This window comes from Lagopus leucura, unplaced genomic scaffold, assembly GCF_019238085.1.
Source record: "Lagopus leucura isolate 7727_CA_CO unplaced genomic scaffold, USGS_WTPT01 Super-Scaffold_100157, whole genome shotgun sequence".
NCBI lineage: Eukaryota > Metazoa > Chordata > Aves > Galliformes > Phasianidae > Lagopus > Lagopus leucura.
In genome coordinates, this window is record NW_024962334.1 from 44805933 (window position 1) to 44823621 (window position 17689).

Genomic DNA, 17689 nt, shown 5'->3' on the forward strand with positions numbered 1-17689 from the left:
GTCTTCAGGAATGCCTTATTAGAGTATTATTATAGTTACTTTTCAGTGTCTGGTGATGGATTTTATTTCACTGGAATAAAATTCTGGAAGTGGCATGCCCAAAATACCCCAAGGTAGGTTTTGCTGTTTCCCTTTTCCTCATAAAATGTTATTTAATTTTATGTGATTGAATTTGGTGACATTTAGTGCATCTTAAAGGAAAGAATTTATAACTCTAGCTAAGCAAAGTGTATTTCAGGCTTGTTCTTGGTGAGCTTTCCTTGCTATTCTGCCAAATCCAAGTGCACCTTTGCCTGTTAGGAACCTGTGCCACGTCATGCCTGAGCTCCTTAAGGTAAAACAACATCTTCAGACACTCATAAGGAAAAAAAGAAAGCTGTGAATCCGTGGGAGCAGTTGAACCACAGAGTGAGAGGGGTTGAAGGGACTCCTTCTGTCCCCATAGTAGGACCTCGTCTATTCCTTTGGTTCCCACTGTAGTGCCACTGATTCCCATAGAAGTCCCACTGATGGCTTTAATTTATATTGAGCCCAGGGAGCAGTGCAGGAACATGATGCTCAGCACCACAAGGACCCATCAGGTCTTTGTAGCCACCCTCAGCTTCCAGGGAGTGGATGAGAAAGGCACTAAGAATACCCAGCAATTTGCCATCAGAAAATTTCCCTCCTGTCCAGCACTATGAAGTTTGTAGGGTGTTTGGGAATGAAACGTAGCACAAAGGAGTTGTATTGTTCAGTACCCAACAGTGTGCCCTCCCTGGATCTAATATTTCATTTAAAAACAATTTGCCTGAATAAAATAAAATATGCATGATGGGTGAACACAGATGAGCTCTGTTAATGTATTCTAATTAACTTGCTAAAAATATTTTAAAATCTTAATAAGCTTAAAGAGAATTTCTGATGATCAGTTGCAATGTTAATGAGCATGGTACAAAAACATAAAGTGAAGTGGAGAGCTGACTGGCATTTGCAGCACGGTCTGTATAGCTGACATTATTCTTAGGCAAAAGAGCTCTTTGCATTAAATTTATCTTTTGTCTCGGTTGCTAATTTCTTGAGATCTTTTTCTAGGAAGCATAATGCAGAAAACATTAAAAAAATAATTACCTGTTTGATTTGGGGTGGAGCGGGGATTTTATTACTTAATCATGCCTTAGAAAAACATGCTAAGGACATTTATAATAAAGTATCTGCGTTCTTTGTGTGTGGGAGAACGACTCTTTTCCCTTTATATCTGCCATAAATCTCAGATGGTAGTTCTTGTTCTCTCCAGGCTATTAGGTTTCTGCAGCCTGTATTTCATTCCTTAGCACCTATTGTTGCTTGGCAACAGCGCCCGATTTACATGAGCCCAGCCCTGAATGAACAGCTACCTGGAACCTTTCTGCTCAGAAGCACCGAGCAACGTAGCAGTTCTCACATTCAGCATGACTTTTATTAGGAAATATTAATTGCTTCTCTCAATTCATCTTTATAGAGCCTTTATTTTCTTAGTTAAAGGAGAAAAAACTCCATTCTCTCTTTAGTTGCGGTCTGCCAGAGGTCACAAAATTCATTTGTAGATAATCCACTCGGAAAGCGGGAGGTTTGTTAATAATGGAGGAGTTTAGCAGTGCTCAGAGCCTCAGCTGGTACAAGAGGCTCCAGTGCTGCATGCAGTTGGTGCAGGGGGGAGGAGGCTCAGGGCAGTGAAGGGACCCACCAGAGTCACACGTGGAGGATCAGTGCTGTACTTCTTTCTGTTTTTTAGGGAGAAGAAAGAGCAAGTGTTTCCAGCTCACTCTGTTTGCTTTCCTTCTTGGTGTACGTAACTTTTCTGAGCAAACAAAATCAAACAGGTTTTCTGGTCTTCTTAGAACACCAGGCCTGGTCAAGTATCAGATGTGGAGGGTGGTGGCCCTTCATGTGGCAGGGGGGTTGAAGCTTGATGATCCTTGAGGTCCCTTCCAACCCAAGCTGTTCTGTGGTTCTATGACAGCAGGTGCACTCTTCCTATCAGCTGGTTTTATTCTTTGAAAGTACTTTAATACCTGTAGCTTATATACGTGTATATTGAGAAAAGAAGAAAAGTTCTTCACCAGCACTAAATGCAAAAGTCTTATAGGACAACATTCACAAGGACCAAAAATTTAATACCTCTTTTGAAAAATCTTGTGAATAAAACACTAAAATGATTTGAATAATGCTTGGACCTTGACTCTTTCCTGTTGTCTGTAGTCCTTTACTAATGTTTCTTGATAACATGGAAAGACACAAAGCAAATTTGAGATCTGGTTTGCAAATCTGTATCTGAAGATGTTTTTTCCCAAAGTTTGTGGTGCTTTGGGTTTCTCTAGAGACAAAACACTTGGTAGGGTGTTCTTTCCTCTCTTTCCTCAAGCAGCATTCAAGGTCAGATCATTGCACCCATACTTTTTAATTATGTTCTGTGGCTTTAGGTAACGCTGAACTTGCAGCTGATTATTGTTATATTTTCTCCTGTGGACATGTCTTTCTACTGATGCACAGACTGTGCACATTAACTAATGCAGAATTGAATGCATTTGTGATCTAAGTAATGAAGGGGCCTTTGTTCTATTCTTGGTTGTTCTCCTGATTTTGTGCGACCTTGGGCAGCTCATTTATCTCCTTCTTTGCTTTTCCCATTTTAACCTTCAATGGGTGGTGTCATCTGCTGATTTGCCAGTGTAATTTTTTATTACTTTTAGAAGATTTGCAAGGCTGACTATTGCTGTACGTGAGTAAATAGTTCTTAAAAATGAAACGGTGATGTTTTTGTGTTTCTGAGTAACTCAGCAGCAAGTGCTGTACACTGCTTCATGGTCTGTAATGCCACGTGGTGATTACCCACATCAGAGTTGGGTAGGCATAGGGTGTGTATATTTTGCTCAGGTTCAAGCATGGATTTCTCAAGTGTCAAAATGTTTTGAGGAAATGCTGAGCTGTGCTGCAGCGCCAGCAAGAGAGCACACTGAACAAAATAAGTGTTTTTAGTTAGTAGAAAATGCCTAAGATAGTGATTCCTTTATTTATTTAACCAATTTCTGGGATTATCCTGCATATTTCTGACTTTGGCTAACTGTCTCTGCTCCAATTCAGGGAACTGAGAAAAGCAAACTTATAAATTTGCGTTTCCAGTTTTCCTGTGGGCACCGATGAATGGTTTAGTGATGAGCTCTCCCAACACCAGGGCTTCCTCAAATGGGGAACATGGGACACCTGACCTCCTCAGGACTCTGCATAGTGTGTGTTCCAGAGCTGCACACCTTTGAAGTCTACATGTTCTCCTAATAAACCTGGACGACTTCTGACAAAAAGTTTTCCGTGATGAATTAACAGTTGTTCACAGAATGGCTAAGGTTGGAACTCTGTGGTCCTTAAAGGTCCCTTCCAACCCATTCTGTGGCTGGAAAGGACCTCTGAGGTTCATCTGCTCCAAACTCTACTCCACCAGGCCAACCCAGAGCAGAGTGCCCAGTCCCACGTCCAGGTGGTTTTTGGTGATCTCCAAGGAAGACGCTCTACAACCTCTCTGCACAACCAGTTTTATATACAGACACCTTCCTGCTAAGTATTGGGACAGACAAACTGGCTACATGCAGCATCATATAATTCTAGGGTAAATGTTTTTAATCCACTTACTGACTCTTCTCCTTTTTGATAGTTCTTTTAGTGTTGAAGACACTTCTGTAAGTTACTGGTAGTGTACCAGTGGCTCTAAGCATCGGCGATTTGTGGTCTTGGGAATAAACCTTTTAATGAGTAGCAGAACTTAATGACTTATCAAAAAGAAAGATAAGATGCAGTTTAATTGTAGTCTGTAATTGCCAAGACACAAAGAGAAAACCCAATTCTATGGTAATCTTTTAATTGGAAGCCTGAAGCCACAAAGACCAACCAAAAAGAAGTTAAAAATAAAAACCTAAATCATGGGAAAATTGCAAATATTTAACTTTGAAGGTCATTGAATATGAAAACAGTCAGTAATCACAGTAAGTCTCTGTCACTTCAAGTCTTTCATATGAAAATTTCCGTCCTCTTCAGATTATTGTCTTCAACAAATAGTGTTGGGTTGAACTGTGGGATAATTGTGTTAAAATTACGCGGCCTCTTTTAAGCAGATGATCTGTTCCGGACTTTAACATTTTTGGAGCTCTCTGTAGGTAGGTTTTGTAACAGGTAGATGTAATGGCTGGATTTCAGCTGTCCAGTTTGTCTCTCCTCTAAGTTCTACTTCAGAACATTTTTTGAGAATTGGTTAATTTGTCACATTGGTTCCAGCTTTCATGTTGCAATTCCTCACCGTCCTCTGAGAAAAGAATTTCCACCTAACATCTAATCTAAATTCCCTCTTTTAGTTTGAAACCATTCTCCCTTGTCCTATTGCTATGAGACCCTGTAAAAAGTTGTTCTCCCTCCTGTATGTCAGCTCCCTTTGTATACTGAAAGACTGCAGTGAGTTTCCCTGAAGCCTTCTCTTCTTCAGGCTGAACAAGCCCAGCTTTCTCCATCTTTCTTTGTAGGAAAGGTGCTCAGGCTCTCTGATTATGCTCATTGCCATCTCGCTAGCTCATGGTAACTTATTTTTTCTATAAGGAATGAATTCAGAACCAAGGATTTATGCAAGTCAGAGAGATAGCAAGGATGGCTTCAAGTAATACTGTCTTCAGGGGAGGACTTTTCCTCAAGTACATTTTCAGATTTGACCAAATAAATTAAAAGTGTTTCTTCTTGTTAGCCTTCCCTCTTTCCTTCAAAGCATTCACAAAAAGATTTTTCCAAATTACTCAGTCTGTATCCGTGAAGCCTTCAGATCTAAATCTGCCTTTTTTTTCCAGCCGTTCCTGTAAACTCTGTTGCTGAGTTGTGGATTTTTTTTATACGTTACTGTTGGAATTTAGCCCAGGCTTCATCAAAATAGTCTGTCAGATAGAGATCCATGGCTCAAAAAAAAAAAAAAAAAAAAAGAAAGGAAAGAAAAAATCACAGCAAATTGATAAGCGATTGCAGCTCTGCAGTATTTCTACAAGAAATGCAAATATTCCAGAGGTCTTGTTGTGAGCTTGTCAATGTATATGCTACTGTTATGACTATTGATCAGCTTGTTCCCAAATAAGTCTTTAACATTCATGAGCCAAAGTTTTCATTGCTGCATAATGCTGCTGAAGTCAATGAAGTTGAATTGTCAGTAGAGTTGTGTCTTAACTTTTTGGTTTGTTTCCTATAGTATGTCTTAGACTGTGTGTGTTTTGTGGGTAATCTGCAGTAACATGGTACAGCAAAATGTTAAAACAGAATTTATGTACACATTTTTCTGTTTATTTTCTTGAAAAACCATTGAAAAGATAAAGACTTTGAGTCGGTGCTATTTGCACTTTCATAGCTGGTGTGAGCTTGGTTAGAAGGAGTTTCAGAGTCGGTGATTTGGTCTCTTTAAGCTCCGGTTGTGAAATGCAAAGGTTGTCTTTACTGAAGTGCTTAGAAAAGCTAAATGTGGTATCCTCATGAAGAATGAGCTCTGCTATCAGAAGTCAACACTGTCACTTGAGAACATAAGGTGAACCTAGACTAGCAGTTGCATTTGGGTCTTGGCTATGGGTACCGTCTCTACTCAGTTTTATTTAGGTGTGTGCACATCTACTCATTTCAGTGGTATTATTCTTGCCTCGCAGAAGAGTGAGCAAGAAGAATCATGCCTGTTCTCCCCTACATCATTGTAGGACTTTATCTATGTAAGTAGCATAAATGTTGAGAATATTAGCCATATTTGTCATTGTTGCAAAGGAAATCTTGGCTTTTTTCCCCCTGTTGAGTTAGAGCAGGTTTGATAAGAGCTGTAGCCTTACAGGCAGATGATCAATTTTATCCTTACAAGTTGTTTTTCTTCCCCAGACAGTGCATTTAAAAAACTAAAAATAAATTCCGTGTCTGGAAAATTTATGACAGAAGTTTGAGCAATTGAAACCCCTAATGAAATTAAAGGCCGTTATGAAATATGAAAACTTTTTTGCTTGTATGGAAGGAAGTATCAACCTATATGGCAAATATGGCTTGCTTCTCTCTGTAATAAATTAACTGACACTTTGAAGTGAAAGTAAGGTCTTTTAAAAAATGGGTTTTGAATAGCTCTTATGAATTACTGTCTTCTTTTTAGTACTGTAAAGATGGCTGGATTTGTTTTATTTTTTGGCTTCCAGCTTGTAGTTTATTCACTCAGGCAGTTGCATTGGCCTGTAAATTAAAACAAACAAAAAAAAAGCAATTAAAAAAACAAACAAACAAAAGAGTTTGGGTTTACATTGCTCTTACCTCAATCAGATAGATAATGTCTATTGTGCTGCAGCTGTTGGTGGCAGTCTTTTTTTCTCCTGGAAAGTGTCAGGAGTAGTGTAGTGTAATGAGGCGCAGAAGCCAGTGCCTTCACCCCGTCCTCAAAGTCACAGAAGGGGCACTCGGTAGCTTACGTAAATTTTCCTTTTTCAAAGATACAGATAGGAAAAGCTTTCTACTGTAGCAGGTGCTTACTTTCACTGTATTAGCAAAAGAATAATTAGCATGAGTTTTTGAAGAGTTAATATGTAAGGAGGAAAATTTTGGAACATTTGTTTTATAAATGAGGCAAAATAATGATGTATTCTTGCTTTGTTTTTTTTTTCCTTGAATGAAAAGCTAGAAAATAATTTTTTTTTTTTTAAATTATAGTGTTTGGAGTTAATCAGAGAAATAACAGAGGGGCTGACACTTTTCTTGTTGCTTACAAATTGTAAATTGCAGTTATTTGCAATCATGCTTATAGCTGGCGTGGGTTCATGTGCGTAATCAGATGCTTTTTGAATGCATGTTCCATTGTTCTGTTTTATTTATGGATTCATTTGTGATGAGAAAGACATTATAAAGTTGTTTGGATGAAGCCTTGGAAATGTGTTTTAGGAGTTTTGAATGTCAGCAAGTGCCTGGAGTTTGGGGTACAAATCAGGGCTGTGCACAGCAATGGAAATTTAGATGGAACAGTTGAAGAGTTTCCATCTTCAGGTTCTTCTTCCTGACTTTATGCACGCACTAGCAAAAGTCAGGACTGATGCAGGTACATTCCTACTGCCCAGTTGAAATACAGCCAAACCCAAAAGCCTTAAAGCCAGCAGTTTTCCCATTGATGTTAACATCTGGACCTGTTTGCAGTCTGATCTGCTCCCATTCCTGTTAGAACAGGGGAGTGAATTTTTGCCTCCAGCCTCCTTGGTGCTGCTGCTCGTCAGCACTAACCTTCCGATTGAAGTGAGTTTGCTTATGTGATTATTTTTTCTGAATAGATACAGTTATGTGCCAAGGCCACTACAGGGAATGGTGGGTTGCTCAGGAGAGACTGCCTGTCTTACTTGCTGATTCCCATTTCACTTGCTAAGTCCATCTGGGCTCTTTGAGTTTTTGCTTTCTAAAATTTTTGTTCCAGTCCATCCATCACTTTGTATCTTACTCTACTTGAACTGCTTGCTTTTCTGGAAAGGCATCGGTTGTATGTTTGTTGATATACAGCCACGTAGGACTGCAGTCTTTCTTTCACTGAAATATCTATAATACCAATAACTAATTTCTCTGTCTTCCCAGTGACAGATTTTTTCCCCCTTATGCTTTTCGGTGAAAGCAATATCTTGACTGAAAACAAGAGCCAAGAGATGAACTTGAACATCATCCAGTTCTTCCTGTTGGATCTCTAAAGGAGATAGTGGGGCTTGTTGTGGGAACAGTAACAAAAACTGGCTGTGGGCTGGCTTCTCAGTCTTATTTGGGGAAGTACCTTGTACTCCCATCTATGCCCCATCCCTTCAGGTGCTCAACGCCAGGTTGGATGGGACCATGGACAACCTGATCTAGTGCCTGATTTGACCCAGCCTGGGGCAGGGGATTAGAACTAGATGATCTTTGAGGTCTCTTCCTACCAAACTGTTCTGTGATTCTACTATCTTGCTATGTAAGTGAACTTCTTTACTGTTCTTCTCCCTGCTGCTCTCCCCCAGCCATAGCAATTATTGTTTTAACTGAATTTAATTAAATCAGCCACAGTATTCCACAGCAGATAATACAGCTGCGGAAGTGGTGCGTATTGCAGGACAATGCCATGCCACGAGCAGCTGTAAATGCTTTCTACACAGGGTTAAAATCCTGTATTGGCTCTCTAAAAAATCATCAAATTTCAAACAGGAAGAAAATAAACGGGTTGGTTAGGTACTAAGCAAGAAGCTTTTAATTAAAAGATGTTTAAACTGATTCTCTCAACTGTCAGAGAATTGAATTCCTGAATTATGTTTGCTACAGTTGGTGTTGGTTTTTTTTTTTAGTAACACTGTATTTAAGTTCTTTCTGTGCACTGCTGTAGGGGATTTAGATGGTAGCTCCTGACAGATTCACCCACAGCTGGCTGAGAACACCACTAGTGATGGATGAATGATGTCTTTGTTAATGCCCCCGTATCCATAAATGATGGGCTTTATTTATTTATAAGATGTATCCAATTACACATCTTAGAGCAAATGTCCACCGTTCAGTAAAGCACACAATATTGGCATTGAAAAGGCAATCCCTGAAATCAGTGATCGATGCATTTTCCGCACTCTCAGGAGGAGAGTTTGAAATAAGAGAGAAACATAAAATTCTGCTAATTCAGATCGGTTCTTTTGGGACCTGGCTCCTTGTTTGTAGTAAGCGGTTGAAACTCAATCAAGAAAGCTGTTGTCCCTGCTCCGGCCATATGTGGAGCTGCTGCTGGGAATGCTGAGCACTGAGGTCACTCTTCCTCATGTCTGGATGGACCGCTCCCACCGGTACAGTGGGTCAGGTTCTCTTGTCAGGTAGCAATGGCTAAGGTTCATGAAGCTGGTACCCACTGGGATGTGTTGCAGTGAAGCAAACAATCCTAGTTAAGGAAAATTAATGGTTTTACCCTTCGTGTATAGGACATGCCTTCTTTTCTTTTCCTTGCATCTGTATGTGTTTGTACTCAACAGTTGGTTCAATTTAGAACTTGAGATATCCAACCAAGAGTTGAAACTTCACAGCACAATCTGCATCAGTTTCTTTTGTCAACTAGGTCAACTCTGAAATAATTCTCTAGTGTTTAGCTACAGAAGAATTAGTCAGGATTAAGATAGGGGTGTTAAACACCTTTAGATTTAACTCTGCTTCCCCTCTTGTTAGGTACCTTCTTCACCTAAAGGCAGGGCAAATACAGGCTCATAGATGCACTGTGATGTTACCCCTGCTTTTCTTATGGTAACTCATTTATATTGAAATGTTCCAAGTTACAGTGATGGCACAGATATATAATAAAAGCAAAACCTGAGTCTTCCAACCTATTGATGAGCAGAAGACTCCTGTCCAGCCCTTGATTCCAGCCTGCCTTTGGTCCTTCTGCCTTGTGCACCGTTCTCTCCTGATGGTGACAGCCCGGCAGCTTATTAAGCCCCTCTCCAGAGGCAGGGGGTAGTAAGCATGGCTTGTTCCTTGCTTTCAATTCCTGTGAAGTGTAGCAAACATACTTGTTTCTAATTCCGTCCTGCTGGCTGTTTTTGAAATGTGTTTTCATGCTGGATATGATACTTCTGCAAGAATTTATATTCGCAGCAAGGCTTAGCAAGACAGAATTGCAACTACAAGGCAAATCATTTAGAGTTCAGCTTGGTTTCTAGGAACAGAGGCTTGCTAGTTATTTTTCACTGGTTTCTGTGCTATTACATTGTTGTGATAATCTTGGCAGGGATCTGTCATTCTGCGTCGGTATAATTGAAACTTGTTTTCCCTGAGGAATCACTCTGCTGTTTGTTTTATTTGTTTACTGACATTGACAGAGATCCTAATGGCTTTTAAAACCCAATTTGTGCATCGCTGAATATCCTCCAAAGAGGAAAATAAAATTAAATTTATCAGCAAGATAGGGTCCTCTGTGCAGTGCTGTAGCTGGGTCTTAGACTCCACCTGAGAACCTCACTTTGGGTCAAGAAATGTCATGAGGAGCCTTTTGTGAGTTGCATCTTCTCTGTTTCTGATTCTGTCTTCAGGGATTTTGCCATTAAGGGCAAAAGACAACAAGTTGTTTAGGGCCTCGGTATAAATTGACTGAGTTTGCTTTGCGTGATGTAAGATATTTTTTTAGCTTTTGTTAAAAATGAGGTTAAAGGAACAAAATAATATGACAGTAAAATTCCCTTTTCAGGAGGATGTACAGAATGGTGTTAGTGTGATAGATCATATTACTGTGCTGCTATTATTATGATAGATTAGGGTAATTAAGTGTGTAGATTTATTTTTAAAATATAAGATATTGAAGTATTTATGCATTCATTTAATTTTAAATCTTTAAAGAATTTCAGTGAGATACTTGAACTACTGAAGCTTGTAATACCTTGCTGAGTTGTGGCTGTGGATAGATGTATGGCTTGTTGGATGTCATGCTCCAGAGGAGCATGTACACAGATAAATAATGAAGCACTGGACAGAAAGTCAGGAACACAATGAGGAAGGGTAGCTTTCTTACAAAGACTAAAGAATGTGTAGGGTGATTTTTTTTTCCCACTGCCCCCAGATCTATGATTTTTAATTGGATAGAGATTTATGTAATTTTTTATTTTGCTGAATTGATTTAGACCATCTCTAATTACCTTCTGACACGCTTCCTTGTCATTCAAGCATGTAGGGATGCTCAGGTTTCAGTGAACTCTTGATTGTGAACGTCGTGAGGAGATAAGTTTGGAAAATATTGCTGGTTTTAAAGGTTACCTGTCAGCTTTTATATATACAGCTGTGAGCCAAACCAATCTGACCTCAAACCAGAGCTGTTGTATAATAACACTCTGCCTTTTTATTGAATATCTCTTTTGCAAATCTCCCAGACTTGATAGCGCTATAATAATAATAGATGAGCAAAACCTATACTGCCTCTTTTAAGGAAATGTTCTAATGAGTCTTGGTGGACAGTACTCACTTTTTACATGTGGTAAATTAGAGAAACGGAGAGAGCCCAGACCATCTGACTTGCCCTCCTCATTCTCATTGCTTGGTTCAGTAGTGCAGATCTGGACGATATACGCTTTCAGTCTAATCTGTGTGTTCTTTTGCATTGCAGTGCCCAAAACAAGGATTTTGGCTACAGGTGGAGCTTCCCATAATAAAAAAATACTGCAGGTAAGCAGAAAATTAAAGTAGATGATTATATCTGCATTTTTATTTTGGCGTACAGAATCCAAGTCAATGTAACTGTGTGGGAAGGTGTGGATATGGGATTGTGAAACTGCTTCAGGTCATTAGGATTTTTCCTCAGGTTTATTGTGGAGACCAATGCTAACTTTGTATTGAACTTCAAATTTATTTTATATATGTGTGTATATATATGTTTACACTTCACTAATTTTATGGATGTGTATCTGAAACACTGGTGATTTCCAGCTCTTGTTGCTTATGTCAAATCAATTAGCAAAGAAACCAAGAAGAGACTTGATAAGATACCTGAGATGTTTATAGTTTTTGTCATTAAAGTCAGCACTGGACTTCAGACTGAAACTGGAGAGGGATTACCCTAGTTCTGGACACTCAAACAATTAAATCCACCGAAGAAGAACCATTCTAAACCCTGTCCCTGGTGTTTTTGAACATGTATTTCTGATTGGCATTGTGTCATGTATCAGTAGAGCTCCTTTTCTTCTGTGTAGTCTCTCCTCTCCATCTTCCTCACCTGCTGCTGTTGCTGCACAGCTAACACTGGTTAAGATCCTTTGTCCCAAGAATATCCTGGGTTTACTCCACTGAGTGCATCAACAAGCTTCTCTTTGGCTAGAGGCTCAGTGAGCTTGGGGATGGGCATCTACACCAGTTAGTCAGCACAGGGCGAATTGTGTTCTCTGGATGCCAATCCATTTCCATTAGTAATAGAAACTCTTGAGGCCAGCCTCAGCTACACCCCATATTCTTTGGTGAGCACAGTTATACAAAGTGAATGTGATCTGTTCTACAAAACATGAGTTGGAATCAATGGAGATTGAAAAGCAAAGACCTTGCTTTCTCCTAAGTCATCTAAAATGTGTGTTTGTAGAGCCATGGGATGTAGAGCTCATTGGGACACAAAGGACAGATTTGGAATGTTTTGTTTGTAGATGTCATTTCATCTGCTTTGGTTATTTTGCTCAAGAAGCAGATGTTGGAAAATTAACTGGTATGTTAATGGCTTAAAATATTGGTCCCCACAGAAATAGTTCTACTATTTCTTAACGTACTAAGAGTATGTTAAGAAAGGGATTGAATTAATAGATATTTTCTTTTAAAGCATTATTTAGATACTAGGAGGGTCTCCTTGCTGTGGAATGAAGGCTGAGAACAGAATGTTTTTGTAACCTGTAATTTAAAATAGCTGAAAATTTGTGGTCATGAGAGTGATTCCTGAGGTGCTTGCTCTTCAAATGTAGTAATAGAGCTGCTTTTAAAACTCATTAGAAGTGTCTTAAAATAATATGATCAATACAGTTTCGTCCACTTAATTCAATCACTGGTTAATTGGATCCTCCTTTTTAATTTAATCAAAACCTCAGAAACCATATCAGTTGCATGAGGAATAACGGCTTCCACCCTTATCATGGTCAATTTTGGATAATTTGTTCCAGGGTTACAAAAGAGTATCATTTAATTAATCAACATTCAGTAACTCCTGTATTTTACATAGCAAAAAAGGCAACTTAGGAAAATGTGCTTAAAAAAGAAATATACAGCTATAGCAGAGCAGTTTTCTCCACTGTTCTGGGAAGCTTTTTATAACATATGTGGGCCTGATTAATGACCACATGAAACATAGTGAAATATTTGTAACAGTAAAATCTTTAACAGTTTCTTTGAAAATTACCTGTGAGAGAGATCATGGTTTCAGGTAATGTACTGAGTATATGAACTTTTATTAATTTTAATTTCATGATCATGTCACACAAAAGGTAGTTATTATTTGTACGATTACAGTGCTTATTAGCATTACTGAATAGAGCTGCATTCTGTAAGACTCCAGAGAGGTGCAACACAAAAGACCTCTGTTGTTCAAGGGAATTTAAAATTCAAGCATAAGGCAAGGAATACCTATCTGAGATGAAGAGACGAACAAACAGATGGGGAATGTGGTGAAACCATACAGGACAGGATGGATATTTGAACCTAGCACTCTGTGACCTAATTTCCAGAGGGCTTTTTAATGGATACGGTGGTTAATTTTCCATTTGTCCCCTAACAGTGAAGCTCACTGTTTGCTCAGTTCTTGCTTACTAACAAAAGTTAGGCAATACTGACACTGCAGTATTAATAGAAGAGAGCATAAAAAGTGTGTAAGACAAGGCTTTTATTGGATTCTAATTAGCAACTAAATGGCTTTTGTTTCAAATAACCCAAATTTGTGATTATCTAAGATTTTTATTTGCAGATATCTCTCAAACTTTCAGAGAAAGAGACAAAATCCTTTAAAAATGTTGCATATCTTTTTTAGTGTAGCATGTGAATTGAATTCCTTAGTCATCTTTTATGGAGCCATGGGGCCCATGATGAATCCTGGGCTCCATCTTGAGGGATATCACACCACATGTGCAGGACAGCAGGGGGATCAGGCCTAGCCAGTATTTTGGGGTGTAGGAGCAGAGTCCTCATGAGCAGCAGCTGATGGAGCTGGGATTGTTTAGTCTGGAGAAGAGGAGGCTGAGGGGTGACCTTACTGCACTCTACAACTGACTAAAGGGAGGTTATGGTGGGGTGGGAGCTGGCCTTCTCCCATGTAACTGCCAATAGGACTATGGGGAATGGCCTCAATTTGTAGCAGGGGAGATTCAGGTTGGATGTTAGGAAATACTTCTCTGACAGAGTGGTCAGGTACTGGACTGGGCTGCAGTGGGAGGTGGTAGAGTCATGAACCCTGTAGATGTTCAAGAAACATTCTGACATTGTATTGGGAGGCATGGTTTAGTGGGAACTATTGGTGATAGGTAGATGATTGGAATGGGTGATCTTAGAGATCTTTTCCAACCTCAGTAATTCTGTGATTCTATTCTATGACCAGAGGGGTTGTGAATCCCTGGATGGGGTTTCGCTGGTCACAAATCTGATTGATTTGTGTTTATGGACACTGTGACCTTATTTTAAATTCTTATATACTGATGTAAATCAGGTGATACACTTTGGAAAAAGTAATACAATATATTGCAATTTAAATCTGAATTTCTGCATGATTCTTGTGTGGCTTGAGGGACACCTACAATCCTTGGGGAGATTAAACCAAAATATCTGTTTAATTTGGAAGGAATAAGTTGAGAATATTTTCAGTAAAGCGTTCTTGAATATTCTGTGTCCCTGTCCAAATTTGTCTTTGTTTTCCCTCCACAGAATCTATTTTCTTAAAACTACATTGTTAGTAAGAGTGCATACACTCAGTAAATGCGAGATGCTGGTGTAGATTTCAGGTGCAGTGGGTGGAATGGTGCATGGTGGAATAACTTAGTATCTGTCAGATATCAAAACAGATTCTTTTCCTGTGTTATTTTCTTTGTACTGCCAAACCAAGCTGAGAACACACAGCCTTGCTTTGTCTTCATAGCTAAGGATTACTCAAATGCAGGAAAACTCCTGGTATTTGTAAAGCCTGTGAGATCAGGTCAAACTTCATTCTTCTGCTAACCCTAATATAATGGGAGTGCTGGAAGCAAAGACAACTGGTTTAGCAAACTGTAGCTTTTATGCTATCAAAGTTGAGAACTGGGGAGCCATGGCTGGTTCCTCTCTCCTTCCTTTCTGCATGAGTCAGCCATACAAGTGATGGAGGAAAAAAGGCATCAGTTGCAGGTTTCCAAATGGGTATCCCTGATGCAGGCCTTTAGCATGGGCAGACTGTGTGGGCTCATGAGGGAGATGATGCTTGAGATTAGAATCCTCTAGAAAAGAGATCTGAGGAGAAGTGGGACTTAATCTCCTGGTTGTAGTTGCATCTCTAGGTCAGATTTACCAATACTCCATTGTGTCACAAGTTCAGGAGACTCCGTGTTGCCTCTGGTACTTTTTTCCATGGATACCCAAACGCTCTGCTGGAGTGTATATTATCTGTCTGTTTTCCTGTGCAGTAATAGGGATTGCTTATCCTTTGTATTTCATGAACGTGCATAACTGATGCTCTGATACTTCCCAGGTCCTGTCTGATGTGTTCAATGCTCCAGTGTACACTATTGATACCGCCAACTCTGCCTGTTTAGGAAGTGCTTACAGAGCGATTCATGGTAAGACTGTGAGGAGATACTTCTGAGTGGTCTAGATGTTTAATTTCAGTTGGTTGATACTCGGGATTAATGCTATTGAAAATGAGAGGGGAATAAAACTGGATGAATCTGACTGGAAAGTTACTGAGGTCAAAGCAAGGGGGAAGTTGCTTTAATACTCTTGGATCAAGCTGCTTCTCAACCAGGGGATAAGGCCTGGAAGCTGCTGAGATTGGCAGGTTAGAGTCTAGGAGCTTTATGTGTTGAGTTGCCATCTGAGTGGCTGAAGTGGTCTTACAAACTAAAGATCCATCCTAGCAAAGAGGTTCCAAGACAACAGAGACAACAAGTCCAGGAATACTGCTGGCTGAGTAAATGTTTCTAAACCTTATATATCTTCCAGCTTTTAAATGTCAAGACATACAGTATACAAGCATGCTGGGCTTCACACTCGAGCTGTGTGCACTGTCTTGTAAAAGCATAAATTCTGGGATGCTTTTAGGTTACCCAGTCATTCCGTTCATTGTACCGTATCACTCAGTGTGACGCAACAGGCCAAGACCCAGATTTAAAGTGTTAATGAACTTGGATTTATTAATGTGTGCAGTGCTATGTTTAGGTTAGGCCCTCAGCCATTTAAGAGTTCAATCTCAGACAGGACATTCTAATAAAGGATTTTTTTAAAGTAAGTTTCTAATACATTATTGCTAAACAAGTGAAGGAGTGGGGATCAAATTCTGAAGTCATTGTTTAGGCCAACTGTTTTTCTGATTAGAAGCTTTAGGATTTGGCCTTTCCTCATAGAATCACTAAGATTGGAAAAGACCACTGAAATCATCTTGTCCAACCATCAGCCCATCACCACCACCGTGCCCAATAAACCAGAAATGGATAGCTCCTGTAAAGATTCATGTAAGATCCACACCATTGCACATGCATGGAAGAGAAAACATCAGTCATCAGGAAAAATCAGCCAAGTTGTAATTTTAGAAGCAAGTTCTGCTGTCACATTATAGCATCTGAAGACTACACGCTCTCTTGCATTTGAAAGAAGCACAGCCAAAAGTTTGAGTCAGTATGTTTAACACACACAACTTGCTCTCTGTTTTATTTCCAGACAAGTCACGGGGATTCTGTCAGGCAAAGCATGGCAGGGCAGTGTAAGCAGTACAGTAATGTTATCAGTGTGTTTAAGCCATAATGGGACTATTTTTGCACCTTGGAGGCTAAATCTCCAAACTCTGTGCTCAAGCTTTGCCTACTGCTTCAGCAGTCCTCAAAAGCTTTCCAGTCCATAATGCTACAAGCAAACTTTTTGCCCCTGAATACAAGTGGAATGTAGAGCCATCATTATAGTTTTTTTTCAGTGATTTCATATGTATGGAAGATATAAAATCGCTCTGCCAGTTTGGCATGTGGAATCTTGAGGCTTGGTTGACAGAGCATTTGAGGGAGGATTTCAGATGCTGTGCTGCCACAGGGACTCCTGAGCTCAGGTGCTCTGCCAGTCAAGCCCTGGGGGCATGCCTTGTGTGTTTCTAAATGGCAGTTTTGATTGATGTGTTCAGATGACTCACTTTTGGCCAGGGAAAGGAATTTAGTATGAGCAAAGACTTCCTAATATAAATGAAATATTGATGGCAGTGGCTCTTTAATAGCATTAGAGTGTACATCTGGGTACAAGTAAAGGTTTTCCACAGTTCACCTGGGGTACTTAAAGTTGTAACAAGGAACTCCTAAAAGGGTGTGATTCACTTGCAAAGCAACATGCTGTGGTAGTAGGACTCTTGTTATTCTGCTTCCTTATATATCAGTGTGTTTAATGATTTGCAGCATGCTTTCTTGACACTCTTTTCACTTCCTTTTTAGTTTAGTCACATTTTGTCCTTGAATCTCTTGCTTCCACATATTTCTACTGCTGTTTACTATACTGTTGTAACCATAAATAATTACTGATATTGTTGAATAGCATTTCTGCTGCCTGCCTATTCTCCAGGGTATGTATTGAGTGATTGGCAAAAACTCAATCACAGCATCCGCACTTCCCAGGCTGGTGCACTGGAATGTAAGATTTTTTGCCATTTATCCTTCAATCCTGAATGCTGACCTGACTGGGGAAGATCAATATAAGGTATTAATTTGCCAGGGAGTCAAGGCACATCCCTCATCTTGCTTTTTGCATTGATCAGGATTGTGATTCTCGTTGCAGGACTTGTAGCTGAGACAAATGTGCCCTTGGCTGATGTTGTGAAATTAGCACCAGAGCCCAGATTGGCTGTTACACCAACTGCTGGCACTGAGAAGGTGAGCAAGCTTGGGAATTCATTTTTCTTTTCGTTTTCTGTCTGCTTCAAAATGTAGTAGTAAACTAATTTTTCTAGTGAAATGGATTAATCTAAGTAATATTTTGTTGCACAATTCTTAATTCTTTT

At 39.6% G+C, this 17689-nt stretch overlaps 1 protein-coding gene across 3 annotated transcripts in view; it reads left to right on the forward strand.

Moving 5' to 3' along the window:
* XYLB (xylulokinase) overlaps nt 1-17689 on the forward strand; it is a 99606-nt gene that overhangs the window by 73403 nt on the left and 8514 nt on the right. For all 3 annotated transcript variants that reach the window (XM_042888220.1, XM_042888222.1, XM_042888221.1), the window contains exons 19-21: nt 11120-11178; nt 15191-15278; nt 17467-17561. In XM_042888220.1, coding sequence (XP_042744154.1) covers nt 11120-11178; nt 15191-15278; nt 17467-17561 — 242 coding nt within the window. The remainder of the gene's footprint in view (nt 1-11119; nt 11179-15190; nt 15279-17466; nt 17562-17689) is intronic.